Source organism: Cucurbita pepo, chromosome LG06, assembly GCF_002806865.2.
Source record: "Cucurbita pepo subsp. pepo cultivar mu-cu-16 chromosome LG06, ASM280686v2, whole genome shotgun sequence".
In the NCBI taxonomy this organism is placed as follows: Eukaryota; Viridiplantae; Streptophyta; class Magnoliopsida; order Cucurbitales; family Cucurbitaceae; genus Cucurbita; species Cucurbita pepo.
This window is the reverse complement of record NC_036643.1, coordinates 2,260,385-2,284,524: the sequence shown is the minus strand read 5'-3', so window position 1 is coordinate 2,284,524 and position 24,140 is coordinate 2,260,385. Positions and strand designations below refer to the sequence as shown.

The 24,140-nt window shown below is 35.1% G+C and overlaps 2 protein-coding genes across 3 annotated transcripts; one reads left to right on the top strand and one right to left on the bottom strand.

Moving 5' to 3' along the window:
- Positions 1–20: 20 nt before the first annotated feature.
- On the bottom strand, positions 21–16,070 carry LOC111797719 (DNA topoisomerase 1). The gene is made up of 22 exons (XM_023680827.1): positions 15,790–16,070; positions 11,850–12,590; positions 11,356–11,765; positions 10,444–11,098; positions 9,315–9,401; positions 8,944–8,990; positions 8,591–8,700; positions 8,312–8,412; positions 7,503–7,595; positions 5,713–5,796; positions 5,288–5,371; positions 4,187–4,255; positions 3,265–3,324; positions 2,185–2,256; positions 1,861–1,968; positions 1,715–1,791; positions 1,409–1,492; positions 1,095–1,206; positions 915–1,004; positions 629–694; positions 451–546; positions 21–306 (listed from the first exon to the last, which is right to left on the bottom strand). Exons 1-22 carry the CDS (start codon positions 15,907–15,909, stop codon positions 187–189), a joined length of 3,486 nt encoding a protein of 1,161 aa, XP_023536595.1. The 5' UTR covers positions 15,910–16,070; the 3' UTR covers positions 21–186.
- Positions 16,071–16,433: 363 nt separating this feature from the next.
- On the top strand, positions 16,434–20,137 carry LOC111797721 (calcium homeostasis endoplasmic reticulum protein). 2 transcript variants are annotated; one of them, XM_023680829.1, is made up of 5 exons: positions 16,434–16,639; positions 17,051–18,035; positions 18,155–18,252; positions 18,697–18,971; positions 19,098–20,137. In XM_023680829.1, the coding sequence occupies exons 2-5, from the start codon at positions 17,112–17,114 to the stop codon at positions 19,859–19,861; spliced, it is 2,061 nt and encodes a 686-aa protein (XP_023536597.1). In that variant the 5' UTR covers positions 16,434–16,639; positions 17,051–17,111; the 3' UTR covers positions 19,862–20,137. The 2 variants fall into 2 exon arrangements, with proteins under 2 accessions (XP_023536597.1, XP_023536598.1); XM_023680830.1 differs by having other exon boundaries at positions 17,051–18,039; positions 18,159–18,252.
- The last annotated feature ends 4,003 nt before the right edge of the window (positions 20,138–24,140 follow it).

The following is a 24,140-nucleotide window of genomic DNA, read 5'->3' as shown; positions in this document are numbered from 1 at the left end:
TATTAGACAAGGGTTAACCATGTTTGTAAATCCAATTGTTCACATTTATTAAGTATTTTTTTGTATTTTTCCCGTTGCAAAATTACAATAAAGTCAAAATTCCTACTAAAGAACCTGCCTCATGTAGCTGACAAAAATGAATAAATAAGCCAAAAGGCCGCACATAATCCCCTCTATTGAGAAGCCCTAAATGGCTTCAACAGCTTCAGCTTTTGGTTTGCTTTTAGGTCGCCCACACCTTCTAACATCTTCGCTCGACAGAAGCTCCAACGCTTTTGCTAAATCGACATCATTCGGCTTCAAGTTCTGTCATCGGAATAACACAACTTTTCAAGTAATTGTAAACTAATAAAATGGGCTATATTCAACTAGTTAAAGCATTATATCCCTAATAACCATCCAAGGGAAATTGATAACAAAAATGAAAGTAGGGAGGAACGAAAAAAAGACCTTGGGAACGGAAGCTATCGTGCGTCGATGCCTAACTGTGAACCCAGCTTTCGTGATCTTTATTAACACTCGTTGACCATCCTTAGGGTGGTTTCCCTATCAAGAAGTGTTCCACAAAAATCAGAAGAATTTTATTGAGAAGGAGAAAGAAAGATATGTACAGAGAATGAAAATATACCAAAGTAATTGGGTAGCGTAATAGTTCAAGGGCGTCCTCAAGAGTAATAGAGTCCACGTCCTTTATCTGGAAGAGACAGAGCCACTCTTGAATCAAAATTTACAAGAAATTAAAGAATATCTAATCATTTTGTGCTAATGAACAGAGCCAATCCCACAAATTTTCAGACATTAACAAAAAAGTTGTATTCTTTAATCTGAAAATATACGCGAGTTTCATTGTAAATCGTGGCAAACAAAGAACTCGCTCCGTCTAAATTATAAGACAAGAAAAGAAAACCTCATACCTGGGAAACAGAGGTTCTTTTGGGCATGTACCCTTTCCTGTCCTCACCAAGCTGCACATAAAACCCATATGGACCACTCTTCAAAAGAATCTGAAAGGAAACATTCTTATAATTAACAAAACCATATAGAATGAACAAATGTATGAAAAAAAAAAAAAAAAAATCGGCGGTAAACGCAACCTTCTCACTAGAAACTGGATGAAGACCAAGCAATTTTGGCTCTTCCACACTCTGGTTATTTTGAGGAGTAACTTCTTCTTCATCCTCACCATATAATGTTTTTGCAATATATCTGATGACAAAAAGAAAGTCAAGTACCATTTATAGCCTGTTTATATGAAATATAATTGATTGTTTGAACTTTGAAGGACATTGGCAAAAGCGATGATAAATTCTCCCCTCGATGACTGAATGGTAGAGGGATCATGAGAAAAATTGACTCATCCAAACTAAAGTGAAGAAGTTATAACTACACTATTCCTTTTCAAACTTACTTGCATCTTGGGTGTTGATCACAACCTATGAAATAGCCTGCACCATACCGACTAACTTTGAAGATCAGAGTGCCCTCCATACAACTGAAAGAAAAAGAACTAAAAGTGAGCACAATACTTACAAGAGCCAAATTCTAACATGCAGTAAAGAAGTACACAATTTGTTTCGTTATTAACCTTTACTATTTTTTATTGGAAATATGACATTTTATTAGATCACTTAAATGTGAAGAAAAACCATCAGTGTTATTATCAAAGAGGTCAAAACCTGGTGATAAAATGGATGAAAAATAGGCAAACGCATACCTTGGACATGATCTACAATTATCAGGAAGAAAAGAAAATAAGAAGTCCTCATATTTCTTCTCCAGCATCTTTTCCACCTGAAATATCAGACAGCTTTGGTATTACAGCTGAAGCATTCATCAGGAGAACGGCTAGGTGTATGTTACCTGATGGATATGAACATTATTAGCACGTTCACAATATGTGCTGAACCGTGTCCAATAATCTCTTAGGAGGCCTTTCCATTCAGTTAAACCGGCAGAGACGTTATCAAGCTGAAGAAAGAAACTAGAACATTAGCTAAAATTTGAGATTTCCCGTAAAGATAATGAGGAATTCATGCTTGAACATCGGGTGACTTTTGTGAATGTCAACCAAACCCAATACAAACGACGAGCTACTATATTTTAGGCAGAACACAAAAAATGTATGATTGTGATCCCATATGTGGCAGTAGAAAGTAGAAAAACTTCGGTAACAATTGGACTCACCTCATTTTCCATGTCTGCAGTAAAACTATAATCAGTGACCTCGGAGAAATGATGACAAAGAAACGCGGACACCTTAAATCACAAAAGATGGAAAGAGGAAAATAAGAATTAAAATAGGCCTCATGAAAATTTGCACATCATAAATACAATTTGCAGATAAAATGGCACAGTCAAATGAAGAAGCCTGGTTCATAGGGCTTTTTCATTATTTTAAAACAATAATAATTATAAGGATTTATTTCTTTTTGTTAATTCAAAAATAATCTACCAACCCTAAATGCAAAAACTCATGTTTAGGGTTTTTTATTCATATCACTTCAACTATGCTCTCCATTCTTAATGTATATTTCTTATATACTGCAGCTCGAAAAAAATTAAAAAAAAAAAAAAAAGCCAGCATTTTTTGCGCCTTGAAAAACATTGGCTACCATATGATTTGAACCCAACCCAAAATAGAATTGTAATGAAAACAAATATATCCTGGTCAATGTTGTTGACAAAATGTTGACAACTTTCAAGAAAAAAGATTATACCCCGGTTATCCAAACCCATAACTTGGATTTATGAATATGTCGACAGATACATTTCCCAACATAATTTCATCAATAGTAAACTCAAATGCCTATAAAGTGATAGGTTCCTTATATTCTACATGATGGCCTTTGCTGTAACTAAATATTCTCTTTTCAAGTAAAAGAAAATCTTTCATTGGATACCTAGAAAAATAAACAAGCAAAAAAAACCCTTGAGTTCAGAAAAACACTCCTATGAACTATCAGTCGCGAAATAACGCAGCAATATGCTACCGAGTGCAACCTTTGTTCTCTTCCTTAATAATAATTTCTGGGTGTCTTTCAATAATCAACCTGCAGTTCTGTCTAGGACCAGTACTGATAAGATATAGTGGATAATGGAACTTCTGTTTGACCCTCCACCTACTTTCTAAGATGCTAGCAAAGGAGTTAAAAAATGACTTGTTCATAAAATGCAATTATTTACATCCTAAATGGGGCTGTGAAAAGGCAATAAATTAAATTTTGTAGAATTGGAATTCAATGTGATAAAGAGTTACAAGCATACCATGCGCCCACGAAACTCTGGATGTAGAACACGACTTTTCACTGACAAGTAGTTCCTGTCCTGAAAGTAAAATGAATCAAAGAATCAGAAGCAAGTGTATGTATCATCATTAAACTGTAAACAAATAGCGTGAAAAGGCACGTTGGAATCAATAAAAGTGTCATAGACATTATAGGCAGACCTAAAAAAGAGATCCAAGTTCTGTTCTTGATCACCTTACACTACAATGTAATCTATCATTGATGAATACATAAAATGTTTATCAAGGCATGTAAAATTTGAAACTGTTAACACAGATAACCAACCACGTCCTCTGTTTGTAGGAAATTTAACATGCGTTATGGATTGGCTTGTAGTGAAATTTAACATGCGTAATTGCAGTTCAACGCTAATTTTATTCAATAAGAGAGTAGGGGCTATGAGGACCCAAAGGCTATCAGTATGTTTGAACGCGATTCAAATACAACTAAAAACGTGACCCCTTAGCTGAAAGCCAAAACAAGTTCTGTTTAAGAAATCTGTACGGTCACTTCAATGTGGAAAGGAAACCAGGCATATTTTGTACAAAGACTGGAAAGGAGTATTGACATTCAGTTTTGAAATTATGATAGCAAAAGTAAATATTCTTCAATCCTCCGAGAAGCAATAACAGATACTTAACAGAAAGAAACTAGTTATCTACTCAGAACACAAAATAGGACATTCATAACACTTATGTCCTAAGCTATTCCTCAACACGTTTTTCTTATGAGAAACAATATTTTATTGATATGATGAAACATAGAAAAGAAGGGTAGGAATCCAAGAGTGGGATATTTCTCACAATGATAGGATGCAATCATCCATTAAATTCGAACTTCATAAAACAGAATAATAAAAGACAAAAATTTCAAATCTATTGTTTGCAATGATCTATAGTAACCTGTAAAACTTTTAATGTGCTTGCATATGTGGAAGGTCTCCCAATCCCTAGCTCCTCCATCTTCTTAACCTGTAATATCCAGTTCCAGTGAAATAAGAAAATTTCAGACAGAAAACTAGACAGATGCAAAACGGGCCTGTTCACTTTACATTATGAGGGGTTTATATCCTATATCTGAGAAACCATATATAAGTCTAATCAGATCATAGCCTACAAAATAACCCCAAAAGTTATATCCTATATCTGGTGGGGCAGAGGAGCAAAATTGAATTGAAAATATATCCTACATATTCAAGAAAAACCAGTACTTATGTTTATTGTTTTACATCCAACAACTTAAATTTCCATAACTAGATGCGAAGCTGAAATTTTTCTACCATTGGGTTTTGTTCAGTTACCAGCCTGAAAAAAGGGAAGTCCGACCCCAGGTTCTCTATACTATTTGAGCCATACATGAAGAATTTGAAGCTCTTGAACTCATCTTAAGTTCAGAATTATAATTTAGATATAATAAAAAGGAATTATATCTTCATTATTTTTTTTATTAGTATCTCCCGGATTTGTTTTTGGTTAATACCTTTCGTTCTGCATTCATTGCCTTCATGGCTAGCCTCATTTAATTTGTATTTGCCTCTAAGTTCATGATTTTATATTTTCTCTTTACTTTATTTTCACCCCATTTGGAGAGTTTGCATCCCTTGAACATTTATTCCTTTTAACTATATCAATGAGAAGTTGTTTATGGTTAAAACATTTGTGCGCGCACGCACGCACACACATATATATTATAAATGAAGAATGCGTTAAGCATGAGAAAAAGGCATACATTTAAATAAAGAGATGCAGATGGGTGAATATAACATAGTGACAAGCGAAAATAATAAAAGAATTAAGAAAACAATGGCAACGACAAGAAGAAGACATATACAACAATGTTCTGCATTTGTCAGAAACCCAATTTTTTCCAATAATTTTTTTCAAAAGAAAATTAAAAGGCGAAAGCTTTTGAATCTCAAAGATGGGTGACAATAATAATAGTTTTCAAGTATTCTGTTATTTACAGGCTCAAAATTTCGGGTCTAATAGTTAGGCAGCACTTACCAATGTTCCCTCCGAATAGCGAGGAGGGGGCTGGGTAAAATGTTGCTTGAGTTCAACTGCAGCTAGAGACAATTGATCCCCTGACTAAAAAATAACTGGTTAATAAATATACATTTCTGTACCATCTGTACTATTGCAATCACCATTAGAAAATAATATTCAAGGACAAATTGCGAGCATGCAAAAGGGAGAGGATTAAGTAAGAAGAAAAATTTCTCAATTAATTGGAAATTCCAAATACATGCCACCTTGCAGTAGTTAAAAAGCAAATAGAAAGAATTTCTTCGATGTTTCAGTAATAGATATTCATGTACATAGATGCTTAACATCATAAATTTTTCTACCAAATAGAAATAGGCTACGGTCTAGTAGATATTACAAAGAACAAAAATACCAACCAGAAGCAACAATATAAAACCTTGTACCTTCAGTGCATTAAGAATTCTAAACAGTTCGTCCCGTTCATTTTCTTCATGGTCTTTATGTCTGATTGCATCAACTTCTGGATCCTGACAAATTATTAGATCTTTAGAATCCAAAAGAACCCCAGCCCCACAAAGACCGAATATTAAGAAAGAAGCACGTTCTTAAGGAGAAATAATGGGCAAGCATGAGGGTAGATAAGATGTCCTCCCAGATAAAACACCCCTCGAAACTCACAAAAAGTAGGACCATTTAGCATGAATAGTTGGTAATAATTTCAAAAACATTCAGAATGCAAACTCCAACTGGATGTGGAAGCTACAATACATGGTTTGAGCAGTTAGAACTAAAAACAGCTAACAGGTACCTTAATCAGAAAACAGTCATATTCAAACATTCCTTGCCAATATCTGTTTAAGAGCTAATATGCACGTAAGATCAAAAATATGAAAACAGAAAGACGTGTTTGAGCGAGAGAGACTACTAACTACTATATTAAAGCAAGGTAATCTAAAAAACAAGACAAATCATTGAACACCCTTCTCGTCCCATCAATCTCATACTTACTGCAACCTTATGCCAAAGGGCTTTCCTTACAAGATGGAAACTCCAAAAACATTTTTCCGATAGAAATATTTTGTGACGTTCTTAATGCCCAGCCACCCAACTCACTGGGAGGAAGGGCTACTTCCAATCATCCAGACAACCCTCTCTTCCATGGACCTTCCAAAGAAAACCCCCAAGTATCTAAATAACTTAATCTATCATTATCTTAAATATTTATGGAAAATTGACAGAAAAGTCAGACAAGATTGATTGAATTGAGTGATAGAACCCAAATACAGAGAAATATAAAAGAGAACACAACTACAAGATAAACCGTGTTTTGAAGTACGTAAACCCTTCCTTCTTGAGATCATTCTCGAGCCTTAATTCACTAACCAAAATAAGTTTTATATCTTCTGTTGAAGATCCCACAAATATGGGGGACTTCACAGTCCTTATAACATACATGGTTTACTACTCTCAATGTCAATTGATTTTGAGATGGTACCTCAAGTTTATCTAATATGGTATCTTAGTATATAAAGCTCAAACGGTATTTGATCCAAAAAAATATATATAAATTGGGATCCGATTCAAGAATGGTGAATCAAAAGAGAGCATCTAGAGGGGCATGTTGAGAATACCACATTGGAAAAATGGGTAGACCTCACAATTTTAAAGATACATGGTTTACCATTCTCATTGTCAATTGATTTTGAGATAGTGCAACATGTTTATCTAATATGGTATCATGGTCCATAAAGCCCAAACGGGTATTTGATCCAAAAAAAAATTGGGATCTGATCCAAGAATGGTGAACCCAAAGAGACACCATCTCATGGGGCATGTTGAGAATACCCACATTGGGAAGACGGGGAAATTTCACAATTTTATAAGATACACGGGTTACTCCTCTCTTTGCCAATTGGTATTGAGATGGAACCCCATGTTTATCTAATATCTCCTTCCCCTCCATCTATTTGTAACCTACCCCCATAATAAACTCCCTATCTAATTACTAATGTACCCTTAATAACATTCATATCATTAAAGTGATCTTCGAGAGAAGGATGCAATTCCATTCATTAAATTTATCCTAATGGATAACCAAAAAACTTCATAAGAGTTTTTTACAAAAATTAAAACAATTTTTTTAAAAAAAGAATTAACGTAGATAAGCATCCGTTACATGCAAGTAAACAAAATAATCACTCTCTTTCAAGAATACTTAGCATGACTATCATACCTCAAAAACTTCTTGAAAGCCACGAAATTGAACTCTTGAGCATGTAGATCGGAAAATGATGGACTCATCCGCAAGTCCACTGTCAATTTGAATCTGGTAACATATATAAACAAAAAAGAAAATTGCAGATGTGCAACCAAAATTGAAGTAAACTACAATTTACAAATAAAAGTAGAAAAATACATGCCATGAAAGAGAAGTTGTGAACTCATAGTCCGCTCTAATAAACAACCAGAAATTACTTCATTTTTTACCCAGAAAAAAAAAAAAAAAAAGATACACGAACTGTCATCAACATTTGAAAAGTTATGCACAATCTTTCTTGATTTAAAAGCCCACTCTACGCCAAAATAAGCGCCTTTTCAAGTCAGGGTGGCTCTTGCCCCAAGTATCTCTACCAGAACTTATGAACTTGGTAAAACGTCTTATATTATTGTTAATTCTCTCGGTTAGGATATGGTTGTCCTCAGTATCAACCCATTTGCCTCTTCTGTATCATGGCTTTGGGAATCAGTAGATTCCTTAAATATTTTTCTTAAAAAAAAGTGTATCTTGAGTTTTTTCATAAGAAACAAGAACTTGAATAAAATAGGGCCTTTATGTTTTTTTTATAATAAACAAAAACTTGTATGATAAAGGGTCATGATAAGATCTTCTTAATAAGAAAAACTAATAAAATTTTGGAATCAATAATGCAAGTTTTATTATACAAGCCTCCCGTTCCTGTGTTAAATTTATCAATTCCAAACTGAAATATGCAAAATATTGAAAAAGAGAAGAGAAATATTGTAATGGGCATGCATTCTGACCTGTTCAGTGATAGAAGGTTCCATTTGACATGCCATCGTTCTGAGCCAAATAAGAGAGTATAGTTTGTGAGAATCTTCGTCAAGTGTTCCCACTAGCATTGCTGGAAGTGAATTCAATGAAATAAAACGAACACTAATTGGTTATAACGTTCTCACCAAAATGGGAAGGCTAAAGCAATAATCTTACAAGTGGACATAGTTGGAGCAGGTAACTAGAACAGAACAACTCATATATATTCCCTAATCAAGTATTATTTAGCCAGAAAATTATATAATTACAGGGTAATCGTTGCACATCAGTGGGTCTGATTGCTTCATGAGCCTCTTGAGCATTCTTGACCTTTTTAAAATATTTGCGTGCACTTTCTGAGACAAAGTTCTCCCCGTATCTGCAAACAGTAAGTTTTTGAAGAATAAAAAAATTAGAAGCCTAAAACCTTATAGGATGGAGGGAATTCAAATTGCACCTTGAAATTTCAAATAAAGATTATACCCAAGTGAAAGAACGCTACAGCTATAGTAAAGTTACAAACATAAAGAGCCTTCTTGTAAATCAATTTGCCTAAAAAAGCTGTCACATAACTTTTCGTGCAAGTTACAAAGAAAAGGGAAGTTGAATTTTGAACTTTCACCTTTGCTTAATCAAGGAGCGAATGTCCTTAACAGCTTCATCAGAGATCTGAAATAGGAAGTAGTTCAAGCAAAGATGTTTAGACCAGATGCACCTAAGATTTTTTAATATGACAAAACAGCATGAACCAGGACAAAAATGAAATGGAATGTCAACCGAAGAACTAATTGCATACATAACACACATTCTTAAGGCCTTATTTCCATGCATTGATATGAAGAATTATACAGGTAACATCAAAGAATGAATAAAAATCCCAAAACAATTAATAGGAAAAAAGAGACTACTGGCAACAAGATAAACCAAGCTGCCTTGCCAAAGAAATAACAAGAAATAGTATGGAGGTATAGTTGAAGGCAAAAAAATTCTTACATGTAGCCCATCTGTTCTTGGATAAGTTATTAAGCCAGCTGCCTTTCCATCAGCAAGTTGAATTCCCTCATAAAGTTTCTGGGCAAGCTGCATAGAAAGTTACATAAGTGACAGGAGCATAAAATGCCCCCCTATATTTCTAAGTTGTAAGAAGTAAAGGAAAAGGAAAATATTAAAAATAAAATAAAATAAAATAAAAAACTACAGCGTTATAGTCTTCAATCATGCATGAAACCCCTCATACATTCATAAAAAGGTGAAAGCAAAAGGCATCATACCAGGAAAACAATCAGAAAGTAGATGAAGGTCAAACTAATTCTAACAGCATATAATCGTAGTGGGACACAGTTAAAAGAAAATAGGTCTATATATTCCACAATACGCACCATTTATAAAAGAAAATGGATTTAGATAAGAATAAGAGTAAAAATATGTCGGACAAGAATAGTTCTATTATTATATTAATCTATTTGATATAGAACTTTTGGAGTGTCCTTCAAGTAACCTTTTTTGTTGCCACGGCACTTTTCCCCTCAACCTCAATTGGAGGTGTTTCTTGCAATAGTTTCCCTTCACAAGGGGTCTCATCTACCCCAAACCTTTAGTTCATATTGTACACTTTCAATTTATGGCTTGATATGTTTTGAAGGGCACAAAAAGGAAGCCACCAGAAAGAACAGAATAAGAACAGATTATTTAATTGTTTCAACTTCATCCATTCCCTATCAAAAACAGAAACAAGCAATAAACAAGATTTCTAATTTGGATCCACTAGAGTATTAAGACCCCCTAGCGCAAGAAACCAGCAAAAGATTTTGATTTTCACAAGATAATGATATTTCCAAATCACATTAAAAATATCATTAAGGTCCAACGAAGATAACTCCTAGAAGATAGATGTGAAGGAAAACACTCCCAAAATCTAATATTAGAACAATTGCCCACTTTATAAATAACTCTCTGAATAAAACATCAATATCCAGTAACACATTAGCAGATACCATGTTATTAATAGGGGAAATAATTATTTGGGGCAGACTGCTGTTTAGAAGTAAAATTTTAACTCAACATGACTGAATTATCTTATATCATGGGGAACTTCAGGAGTCAAAACAAAATTACCATGTACCTTCATTGTGTAACTTGCAGGAAAATTATGTTTGTTTGCTGCATCTTGCTGAAGTGTAGATGTTATATATGGCATTGGAGGGTTTCTCCGCACTTTATTCTTTTTAGAGCTAAGAACTTGAAAATTTACCGACTTTAGTGCAGTTTCTATATTCTTTGCCTCTGTGGTGGAGCTAATTGCAAACTGATTTAACTTCTTAGAATTAAAATGGGTCAAATGTGCAGGGACTGTAAATTCTTCCACTGAAGAACAAGGATCTTTTTGGTTCAACTCAATGTCAATAGTCCAATATTCTTGTGGTTGAAATTCATCAATTTCCAATTCTCTATCACATATTAGGGCGAGTGCAGCTGATTGAACACGCCCAGCTGATTGACAACCTGGTAATTTCCTCCATAATAATGGTGAAATATTAAATCCAATCAAATAATCTAAAGCACGCCGTGCAAGGTAAGCCTGAACCAAGTTTGCATCAATTTCTCTAGGAGATTGCAGGGCACTTTTGATAGAAGCCTCAGTTATTTCATGAAAAACAACCCTTGCTATGCTAATACCTTCGTGTAGAGCATCCTGCTGCTGCAACATCTCAATTATATGCCAAGCAATAGCCTCGCCTTCACGATCAGGATCAGATGCAAGAATAAGGTTCTCTGCTCTGAGGAATAAATACACAGCAAAAGAAAAGAAAATTAAAACTTTAGGAATTGGAGGTAAGAGAAAAGAAGCATTTTAGACATCACAAAATAAATGACAGAGATGCACAACAATGTCAACCATATACAAGAAGCAAACAAAACTTAATAAAAGAAATACAAATGTGTGTGTGCGCATGTAAACTTAACAATCCTTATCAAGTTAGCCAAAAATACAGTTGCATGCAGGCCAAGCTAAAAACAAAAGCCAGATACATACCCATTTAAGGAAACTTTTATGCTCTTGAGATGAGTCCAGGCAGCAGAAGGAACCTCCCACACCATACTGAAGTCATCATCAGGTCTAACAGATCCTGACCTTGCAGCCAAGTCTCTAACATGGCCATGACTAGGTAGCACCTCAAACATATCACCAAGATAATTCTGAATAACCTTTGCCTTTGTAACAGATTCCACCACCATAACAGACTTTCCCATTGGGGGATATAGCTTCTTCAAAGTTGTTATTCCCCGAGATTTCCCCCTTGCATCCACTACAAGGTTTGGCTTCTGTGGCAACTTACTAGCATCTTTCTGAGCTTCTTTTTTTCTGCTAGAGTTACCTTTTTTCTTGTTGGATTGTTGTGTAGTTGAAACAGAACCTTTGGCAGTACCCCCCGATGATTTTTTCTGAAAAATTGCACTGTTAGTTAAAATAATGCAATGAGAAGGGAAAAATGGATTAAAAACATCCATCAATTACTATTTGCTAACCTTCGGATTTTGTACAACATTCTTATCAACATTGCTACTATCTAAGCTCTTTGACTGACTATCCTTGCATACTGCTTCAACATCTGAAGAATTGGTTGGAGATATAGCTTCCTTCTTTTTCTTGCTCCCAGAGTTCTTTTCTTTCAAACCCTTGGATGCTTTCCTAACGGGTGAAGAAGAATTAGATGAAACTTTACCTGCCTCCTTGGTAACTCCAACCAACTGATCGCTTGAATTTGTTCCAATAACACTAGTGGAGCCAGTGGACCCTGAAGCACTAATTCGCTTTTTCCTGGATGTAGCAACAGGCTTGGCACCCTTCGATTTTTTATTCAATCCTTCAGATGGGAATGTACTTGTTCCATTACTTGCATATTTAACATTCTCATTCTCAGTTTTATTCAATGCTTCTGTAGATTGAGAAAAGAACTTCTTTTCAAAAGCTCTATAATTAGGAAATGTAGGTGTAAAAGTGCCATTTAACACCTGTCGCTTAGAAGCATTTGGGGATGCAACAGAATGATGAAATCCCAACGGTAAGCGGGAATGTAGAGTGAAAACACAACTTGGCCCATCACATGTACGACACTGCCCAGCCTTTGCACGTTCAGTCTTGACAGCAAATGTTACTCTGCTTTTTCTAAAAACAAGCTGAGAACATTTGGCGTAATTACAAACAGTGGAAAAAGGTAAAACGGGTATGCATTTGCTAGTATTATTTTGAAGAGTTCTGCTCTGCAACTGTAACGCAAACACCAAACAAAATAACACATTATCACCATAATAAAAGAATGCTGGGCTGTTCCACAATATTTCGAATAGAAGGTCAACAGAAGTAACTAAAAATTGTCAAATGGCAGAAATTTGCATGGCATTTAAAACATTAGAGCATACATGGCGTTGCAACTTTTCGAACGTTTTTTTTTTCTTAGGAGACATTAAATTTTAAATTGTTCATAATAGTCCATTTCTAATATTTGCTGCAAGACAAATCCACAAACGGGAGTGAATGAATCTAAAAATTAAAAACGCGCGGTGAAACTAAAAATAGAGATTGGCAGAAAACACATTATCTCACAGCCATAAAAACATAAATTCACTAGGCAACTCAAACACATTCAGAAAAAGAACAAGTAAGCGAAAGTAGCCAAAAAATCAAATGCCAGAAGTTTACGCTCGGCAACAAAAATTGTATTGACCGTTCAAGCATGTATAAAAATTGCAACTTTTCCAACATTTTCTCCAGCAAGATTGTATTGACTGTTGTCACTTAGTTTCTAAAAAATTTATACCGTTATCATTTTCTCTAGCAAGTTATATCTTGGTGTAAACTGTCTTACTTCCTATAGTTATACCTCCCTTATTGCAAATTGAGAAGAAGGTCTTTTGTAAACACCATGGGTACATCCCTTTTGTAAATTTCAACCATCAATGAAATTGTCTTTTATCAGAAGAAAAAAAATTATACTGTTCATCTCTGATATTTGCTGCGAACAGATATCTAATCTGAATGTAAGAGTACGAATTAAACAATTCCAAAACAACATACTAAACAGCAAAGAAAAACTTGGTGGCAAACATACTACAGCCGCGATAAAGATATAAATTCACTAGGCCACTCCAAAACAATTAGAAAACGAACAAAAGAGCGAACCAAAATGTCCAACACCAGAAGTTCGATTGGCGTTAAAAAAATAAAAATAAAAAAGACTTCAAGCCAGTATAAAATTGCAACTCTTCAAACGCCATAGAGATACATAACTGATCATTATGAAACAAGTTTTCATAAATTTCATAAAATTAAGGTCTAATAAAATACTTGCTGCCAGACAATTCTCTAGACAAAAACGCAAGAGTTTAAATGTTTTTTTCTTTAAATCAGAAAAAAAAAAAAAAAAAAAAAAAAAAAAATTTTTTTTTTTTTTTTTTATCCCGAAAATTTATTACTAAACAAAATTTCAAAATTAACATAAATATAATTCAATTAATATATGGTTATTTTAATAATATTTTACATATTCTGCATTTTTTTTTTTAATATTCAAATTAATTTTTTAAAATTTGACTAACCATTTTAAATATTTATTAAAAAGTGCAATTGTAAGAAACAAATTAATTATTAAAGGGCACATATTTATTTGGATAAAATCTAAAATAAATTAATAAAGAAATCATAGAAGTTTAATTAAATTAAAATAACAAACAGTAAATAGAAAAATAAAGAAAATAATGCATCAATTCCCTAGTTCGATTTCAGAGTCGGGACCGGGGCGGATGCGTTTATCGCAGGTTCGCTTGAAGCCCTAAGGATCCATTTCGAAGACCGGAAATTACAGCGGCGACCGGCGCCGAGCTCGTCGGAGTCGTCGTGGAATTGCAAGAACGAAGAGAGAGTGCGAAGCAGCTTGGAGGCTTGTGTGAAAGACGACGCTGGTTAGTGTAGATATGTTCTGGCACTAAGCAATTTTTCTTTTTTTCTTTTTCTGTTATGGACGAATTTCCGTTATGTAGCTGAGATTTTGATGAAAAAGATACAGAGAAATTATAGGATTTTTGTTCGCAATGTTCTGTAAATGATGTGCGAAAGTACTGCAAGCTAAGCGGTTTGTGTATGCTTGTTTTTTAGGATTTTACTTTTGAACTCTCAGGAGTAAGTCAAATGTAGTTTGTTAATACTTACTTTCAATTTGGAGTTGTTTGATGATAAGAAATGGGGATGGGAGGAAATTGTAGCTTTTGATTGTTTGGAGGATGATTAATGATCTGTTTCTTTGCGAAATTATAGCTTTTGATTGCTTGGAGGATGATTAAGGATTTGTTTCTTTGCGAAATTTGTGCCTGCAGAGTGAAGATTTTGTGGAGATTGTTATCCAGCTGATAACTGATATAGAATTATCGATAGCTAATGGATCGGCAGTCTCAAGATTATGCAGCTGCTTCTGCTATGGCTTATGCCCAACAGCAGAGACAGGCAACTAATCTGCAACAGCAGCAGCCATTTGGATTTCATGGCCAACATCAACAATTTCCTCCATCTGTTCCGGGTCCTCCTTTCCTACCGCCGCATCCTGCTATGCAACAGTTCCCTTATCACCACCCTATGCAGCAGCAGCAGCAGCCACAGCCCCACCCGCATCATCCACCCCACCCCCACCTTCTTCATCTTCAACAGCAGCAGCCACCACCAGCTTTTGCTCCGCATTTACCCCCTCCCATGGGTCATTCACCTTTCCATGGNCTCCAGCAAGATTGTATTGACTGTTGTCACTTAGTTTCTAAAAAATTTATACCGTTATCATTTTCTCTAGCAAGTTATATCTTGGTGTAAACTGTCTTACTTCCTATAGTTATACCTCCCTTATTGCAAATTGAGAAGAAGGTCTTTTGTAAACACCATGGGTACATCCCTTTTGTAAATTTCAACCATCAATGAAATTGTCTTTTATCAGAAGAAAAAAAATTATACTGTTCATCTCTGATATTTGCTGCGAACAGATATCTAATCTGAATGTAAGAGTACGAATTAAACAATTCCAAAACAACATACTAAACAGCAAAGAAAAACTTGGTGGCAAACATACTACAGCCGCGATAAAGATATAAATTCACTAGGCCACTCCAAAACAATTAGAAAACGAACAAAAGAGCGAACCAAAATGTCCAACACCAGAAGTTCGATTGGCGTTAAAAAAATAAAAATAAAAAAGACTTCAAGCCAGTATAAAATTGCAACTCTTCAAACGCCATAGAGATACATAACTGATCATTATGAAACAAGTTTTCATAAATTTCATAAAATTAAGGTCTAATAAAATACTTGCTGCCAGACAATTCTCTAGACAAAAACGCAAGAGTTTAAATGTTTTTTTCTTTAAATCAGAAAAAAAAAAAAAAAAAAAAAAAAAAAAAAAAAAAANAGCAATTGGTAGAATATGAGAACCTTAGACAACAAAGGACGGAGTCGCGAGAACGAAGCAGACGGAGTTGTTGAAAATACAGAGGAAGAAATAGCGTTGCTGGAAGTAGTTGCCATGAACAAGCTCCTCTGAAGCTGCCTCATTAACTCAGCAGAATCAAATGGCGAGCACGCTCGCTTCCAAGCTTCTCTCGGTTACGCTCTCACCTCCAAGTACAGAGAGAGAGAGAGAGAGAGCAAAGGAAGTTTCAGAAACAACCGAGGCGCCAAAAATGGGGTTTTTGGGATTAAGTCAAGCAGCCGCTCTCGCGCCACTCCATTAGGGTTTTAGGGCCATGTCATTTTATCTCTTTTTTTTTTTTTTTTTTTTATCCCGAAAATTTATTACTAAACAAAATTTCAAAATTAACATAAATATAATTCAATTAATATATGGTTATTTTAATAATATTTTACATATTCTGCATTTTTTTTTTTAATATTCAAATTAATTTTTTAAAATTTGACTAACCATTTTAAATATTTATTAAAAAGTGCAATTGTAAGAAACAAATTAATTATTAAAGGGCACATATTTATTTGGATAAAATCTAAAATAAATTAATAAAGAAATCATAGAAGTTTAATTAAATTAAAATAACAAACAGTAAATAGAAAAATAAAGAAAATAATGCATCAATTCCCTAGTTCGATTTCAGAGTCGGGACCGGGGCGGATGCGTTTATCGCAGGTTCGCTTGAAGCCCTAAGGATCCATTTCGAAGACCGGAAATTACAGCGGCGACCGGCGCCGAGCTCGTCGGAGTCGTCGTGGAATTGCAAGAACGAAGAGAGAGTGCGAAGCAGCTTGGAGGCTTGTGTGAAAGACGACGCTGGTTAGTGTAGATATGTTCTGGCACTAAGCAATTTTTCTTTTTTTCTTTTTCTGTTATGGACGAATTTCCGTTATGTAGCTGAGATTTTGATGAAAAAGATACAGAGAAATTATAGGATTTTTGTTCGCAATGTTCTGTAAATGATGTGCGAAAGTACTGCAAGCTAAGCGGTTTGTGTATGCTTGTTTTTTAGGATTTTACTTTTGAACTCTCAGGAGTAAGTCAAATGTAGTTTGTTAATACTTACTTTCAATTTGGAGTTGTTTGATGATAAGAAATGGGGATGGGAGGAAATTGTAGCTTTTGATTGTTTGGAGGATGATTAATGATCTGTTTCTTTGCGAAATTATAGCTTTTGATTGCTTGGAGGATGATTAAGGATTTGTTTCTTTGCGAAATTTGTGCCTGCAGAGTGAAGATTTTGTGGAGATTGTTATCCAGCTGATAACTGATATAGAATTATCGATAGCTAATGGATCGGCAGTCTCAAGATTATGCAGCTGCTTCTGCTATGGCTTATGCCCAACAGCAGAGACAGGCAACTAATCTGCAACAGCAGCAGCCATTTGGATTTCATGGCCAACATCAACAATTTCCTCCATCTGTTCCGGGTCCTCCTTTCCTACCGCCGCATCCTGCTATGCAACAGTTCCCTTATCACCACCCTATGCAGCAGCAGCAGCAGCCACAGCCCCACCCGCATCATCCACCCCACCCCCACCTTCTTCATCTTCAACAGCAGCAGCCACCACCAGCTTTTGCTCCGCATTTACCCCCTCCCATGGGTCATTCACCTTTCCATGGTCCCTATGATTCTGCTCCTCCACCAGTTCCACCTCCTTCAGACCCTGAGCTCCAAAAACGGATAGACAAACTTGTGGAGTATATCATAAAGAATGGCCCTGAATTTGAATCCATGATACGTGAAAAGCAACAGGACAACCCAGCATATGGCTTTCTCTTTGGTGGGGAGGGGCACGGTTACTACCGTTATAAGCTTTGGCTAATGACTCGCCCCCACCTTGGAGGACCCTTCAACCCTCCCTTTCCATCTTCATCCATGCCCATGTTGCACCCTCATCCAAATCCTATGACAAGTCCATCTCCCCTTAATGCTCCTCCATTGAATGCTTCTGCATCAATAATTGGGGGTCCTCAAATGCATCAAACTTCTTTTGCTTCTTTCTACGAGCAGCAGCAGCACCATCAACAGGCTTTTGGAGTTCCTGGTCGGTCGGATTACGATCAATCTTCAAAATCTTTTAAAGGGCTTTCTGGACCTCTTCCTTCTGATGTTGCTTTGGAGCTCAACAATGTGCTTAGTAATCTCACTGGTGCTAAAGAATCAATTAAAGGAGCTAAAACTTGGTTCATGCAGCGGTCTCCTTTTGCTCCAGCCANGAGGCGCCAAAAATGGGGTTTTTGGGATTAAGTCAAGCAGCCGCTCTCGCGCCACTCCATTAGGGTTTTAGGGCCATGTCATTTTATCTCTTTTTTTTTTTTTTTTTTTTTTTNGCCATGGCCGAGGCACTTAGAGACATGGTATTTAACATAGATGATTCTGAGAAGCAACTTCATATAATATACCTTGTCAATGACATTCTTTTTGAGAGGTACGCTACCATATGATTGCTTTCGTTATTGTTATTTCAAATTTACAATTTCTTGGGTTAGTGCATTTAGCATGCTGCAGTTCATGATTGTTGTTGAATACCATGTACATCTTTCTTTATTTTCTTAGAACTTTTGCAAAGTAACTGCTCCTTTAGTGAGGGATGTTCTCTCCTTTCTTGCTCCTTAAATAGAATCACATTGTTCTATGTTCTACTTTAATGGTTCTTGAATGAGTGCGTCAATATTAATGAAGTGCATTGATTGTATTCAAGTTAATTCCTTCGTTTCCTGATCACATTCAGTTGATGGTTTTTTTGTTCTGATAGAAGTTCTATTCAATAAATCATCATTCGTGTTGACAAACTAATCTGATAGCAGTACTACAACATAATTATTCGAAGGGTGAGTTTTTTCCCCATTAAATTTTCTTCCAAATTTTGCAGCATGATGCGAAGAATCAACGCAAAGGACCTTGATAATGAAGCTCTAGCATTCGAACCAGTTTTAGGTTCCATGCTTGCAAGAGTATATCACAACCCTCAAATGAAGGAGGAAAGCCAGTTGAAATTACAGAAGTTGGTACAGTTCTGGGCGTCCAAGGAGATTTATGATCAGAATACTATTAACACACTCGAGGGTGAAATGATTAATGGGATACCAACAAAAGCTTTGCCGGGGCATCCAAAAGAGACACCAGCTTCAGTAGATTCAGCTGCCGGTGGGCCTCTCTCGCATTTTTGTCTCTTATTTTCTCTGTGCATTTGCAGAGTACTATTGTAAGATAATGATGTTTTCAGGTAACATGGCTATAATCTTTGTTAAACTTCTTCTTGGTGCCACGCAGGATTGACGTCGCATACAAATAACCTTACCGTGCACCAGTGGCAATCTGACAGGCAAGGTGCCATTCCAAGTTTTCCCGATCAAGAGCACCCCGATAAGACTGTTCCCGCAGGCCAAACGCTGCCAAGATCCGTGACGCCACAGCAATTTCTACCAAGTGCAATACCCACTGCTGCTTTTGTAAGCTCCATTCCCTTGCCAACTTCTGTACAACCACCAATCCAACAGCCCAATGCCCAATTAATGCCACCACAGCCTGCTGCTGTGGGTGAAAAATTGCCACCATATCCTTTGTTCCCACCTGGTCTTATCCCTGGAATGGTGAGAAAAATGCAGATTGGAAGTGGAGTCCCATATTCTCCCATGAGCCCTTTGGATATCCCAACTATGATTCCTCCATCCAATATATCTCCCTCTGAAGTTCTTGAGAGAGTGTCTAAGTTCTTTAAAGAGATTGGTGAGGTTAATCCCTCAGAAGGACCCATGAGTTCTGATTCCAAAGATGACGATTATGAGTACGATAGAGAACCGCCCGTGCGTAAGGGTGGAGCTTGCATTCCTCCTCCTCCCAACCTTCAGGTTGACCCAGAGACGGGTGCTTATGCTGATGGAAGCGTAGATCGAAAAGGCTCAGGAAGGTTAGGACTCGGAGCATCGGCCAATCCAAACGAGGATAGTCAATATGATGATGTTTATACTTCTTACAGGAAGCAAAGAAGTACCAATTACCACACTTCTATGAGTGCAAGGGCCACAACAAAGTGAAAAGAAACGGATCAATTTATTACTAGGAGTGACCCCATAGTTTGAAACATGTAAGATACCAACTTTTTTCTGTTTACTTCTAAGTTTTGCTGAATTTATTCACCATGCTTAGGTCATTAGCCATCGGACTCGACCCGTTGAATTGTGTATTTAGTTTTGATCTTAAGAATCGTTTTCTAAGCGGATAAGACGACGATATGAAACTAGATTTGTTTCTTTAAGATTGATTCCTCTGGTAAATTGGATAGTGAATTTCGTCCTACAACAGTTGGCTCACTCCATTATTTGTGGAATTTCTCCTTAAATCTGTACTTGATAGAACTCAAAGGCATGTCTTGTTTGGCAAAAGCAGATTCAATGTGACATTTCCTTGTCTTCGTTATCACACATTTGTATCTAAGTTCATAAGCATAACATGTGCATGTATTACCATTTTTTACAAAAATAAATAAATAAATAATTAGAAATGTGTAAAAGTCGACAAATATGAATGAAAGAAAAAGGTAGGAACCCATAAACAAGAGAATCAGGTTCGTGATATGAACGGATATTGGTAGATATTTTCTTTTTTTGAGTTATGAACTGGTATCTTTATCTATTAAGTTGTGCTCGGATCAGCTATTGATCAATTTTTACGGATATATAGACAAAAATGAAATAAATAATGTTAATTATGAAAGATTTTAAGGGTATCCATCATCACATGCTGCTTGGGTCCATAACTTTAATTAAAAAGAAATATGGTGAGAGATATGATGCAAAATATATATTTTCACCTAATATTTGTTACCAAAACTGAGGAGTTTCGTGTAGAGCTGTTTGTGTCTGATCATATTTCTTTTACTTCTTATAAACAAAGAGTACAAAAATATCATATATCTCACCGACAATTATTTACTGTACGTTACAAATTTAGTCGCTAATTTTCAAAATCTATCTGATCTTTAAAATTTCAAAAGTATTTAGCAGATTACTCGAGTTACAATTAATTTTGTCAATTTTGTATTAACGAGTTTATAATTTTTAATTCATTATCTTCTAAAATTTATTGATTTATTAAACACAAAATTATAAGTGAAGAGTTATTTAAGGCATAAGAGCCAGTTTTATATAGGGTAGTCAAAGTTATTTAAAAAAAAATCAAATATATCGACGACACATTAAATTAGAAATAAAAAATTCACAGTCTACCAAACGCAGTTTTGAAAGTTTATGGATTCAAATGATATGATTTCATATCTAATAGATCAATTATTATAAAATTTTAAAATACGTCATAAATTTAAAATTTATAGACAAAATGAAAAATTAATGATATTCAATTATTAAAGATACACAAATTTAAACATTTAGACCCCAATTGGTAACTCATTTATTTACAATTTTTTATTTTTAAAAATTTACTAAAAAATTAAATATTTAGTTTAAAAAATGTAAAATCTGAAAAATAAAATACTAAATAAAAATAAGCATAAAATTTATATTCAACCCTTTAGACAGAACTTGAAATTAGGAGGCTCTATGTTTCACTTTCAACTGCCAAAGTGAAATCCTGTCGGCTGAGATTCCAAACCCATTGCCCTTCAGACAGTCTTATAGGTAAAAGTTTTCCAATTCCTCGCCGTGTTTTTTTTTAATCGCTCCAAGGCAAGAATCACCATATTATTATGTCCAAGATTTTTATATCTTAAGGTTCCCTTGGGACAGTCTTATGGGTAAAAGTTTTCCAATTCCTCGCCGTGTTCTTTTTAATCGCTCAAGGCAAGAATCATTACATTATTTAAATTTAAATAAACTGTCGATTTTCTTTTTTCTACATTTTTTTTAGATTAACTTATTATCTTAGTCGTGTCCCGATATATAATTTTTCAGCTTAATTGACAAAAAAAAAATTTAAAAATATATTACCGTCAATATATAAACGAAAATCGTCTTTTAACCGTTCGTAAATTATCTATGAATGTTTTAATATTATTTTAAAATTGATAAAAATATTTTTTAAGTTTTAAAAATAAAATATGGGTGTTTTTTAAAAATTTTAAAATAAATTAATAAACTATTTTAAAAGTTCAAATATATTTTTGAAATAAAATATTAACTGTTTTCATCCCATATTAAATGATATTTTTTACTAAGTAAAAAATTTAAAGATATTTTTATTAATTTAACTTAATAAATAATACGAGCGTAATCGAGTGGGACTTATCAAGTTTATGCAAAACTGTGCCTCACACTATTGAGGACATATTCTATTTATATTGGCAAAAGATTAACTAATAGATCCGATTTCATAGGAAACTAACGAAGTAAGCCTATTCTTATGGCATGACTAACTTCAAGCTATTCTAATGGATTGACCAATTCTAACAGGACTCACTCCGTGCAAAGATCTTTAGGAGTGCCCTAAACGATGGCAACAAAGCCACTCGTTTTGGATGAAACTTGTGAGATGGGAATCATGTGGCGATGTTGGGGACGATCGATCGATCGATCGATCGCCTACATTAAGTCTTAAAAGGCACGTGCTGTGTGTGTACTATTTGCATTTGTTATTTCGCTGTCACGTGCGTCATTTCTTTTATTAACCCGATATTGCCCCCACCATCTCTTAGACCTGAGACCTCTAGCTATAATTATTTACCCATAAATGCCTAAACAACAGAAATTATTAAACTATTTTCCATATTAAACTCTCCTTTGGGTAGATATATCGTCTAGTCCTGTTCTGTAATTAATAATCACCACCGGAAAACGCTGTCGTATTTAAAAGCTTTATTAGCTAAGAAATTATAGAGTTCAAAAAATAATAATAATAATAATTAAATTAAATTACTTTTTTGGCCCTATCCTTTGGTTAAATTAATAAAATATTCATAAAATTTTTATATTTTATTTAAAAAATGTATGTCCAAACTTTTAAAATTTGAATAATATATTTTTTATTCACGGAAAAAACACGTGAAAGAAACTTGCGACGTCCTTCTTCACGTGAACAGACTTATCTATCATTTATAAACCTAAAAAAAAAAAAAAAAAAAAAATTTTTATTTTTCGAGTACATCATTTTCTTAAATTCGTGATTTGATAGGATACGGAAGTTCAATAATAACAACTCATGAATTATTTAAATTAATTCATTCAACGATTATAAGTTTTTAAATTTTTTGGAATTATACTAACAAAAAAAGAAAAAACTTCTCTAATATAACATCTTTCAAATTACATATTTGATATATAATAGCGTGTTATTTTATATATAATAATTAAATATTTTCAAACCCGTTGTTACAAGCTATTGATGTTTTGATACTGTAATTAATGTAAAAAGTAGCTTCATTTTGTTGGATGATGGAAGTCCCAGATCGACTAATTTAGGGAATGATCATGGGGTTATAAGTGACTTCCCCAAGCAAAGCCATGAGAGCTTATACTCAAAGTGGACAATATCATACCATTGTGGAGAGTCGTGTTCGTCTAACATGGTATCAGAGAATATCGAACAAAGATGTAACGACCCAGATCCACTGCTAGCAGATATTGTCTTCTTTGGGCTTTCCCTTTCGGGCTTCCCCTCAAGGCTTTAAAACGCGTCTGCTAGGGGAAGGTTTCCACACCAACCAATGTGGGACATCACAAAAGAACTCCTAAAGAAAAGGAGCCGCCCCTCCTCGGGGAAGGTTTCCACACCAACCAATGTGGGACATCACAAAAGAACTCCTAAAGAAAAGGAACCGCCCCTCCGAACTCCTAAAGAAAAGGAGCCGCCCCTCCTCGAAGACAGTCATAAACAGTAAAAATGACTAAGACTCCTAAGACTCCTTTGCCTCGATTAAGGGGAGGCATTGGTAAATCCTCAAATATCGAACAAAGAACTCCTAAAGAAAAGGAGCCGCCCCTCCTCGAAGACAGTCATAAACAGTAAAAATGACTAAGACTCCTAAGACTCCTTACAAAGAATTCCTAAAGAAAATGAGCCGCCCCTCCTCGAAGACAGTCATAAACAGTAAAAATGACTAAGACTCCTAAGACTCCTTACAAAGAACTCCTAAAGAAAAGGAGCCGCCCCTCCTTGAAGATAGTCATATACAGTAAAAATGACTAAGACTCCTAAGACTCCTTACAAAGAACTCCTAAAGAAAAGGAGCCGCCCCTCCTCGAAGACAGTCATAAACAGTAAAAATGACTAAGACTCCTAAGACTCCTTAGGAGTCGAGCCTCGATTAAGGGGAGGCGCAAGACTCCTAAGACTCCAAAGGAGTCGAGCCTCGATTAAGGGGAG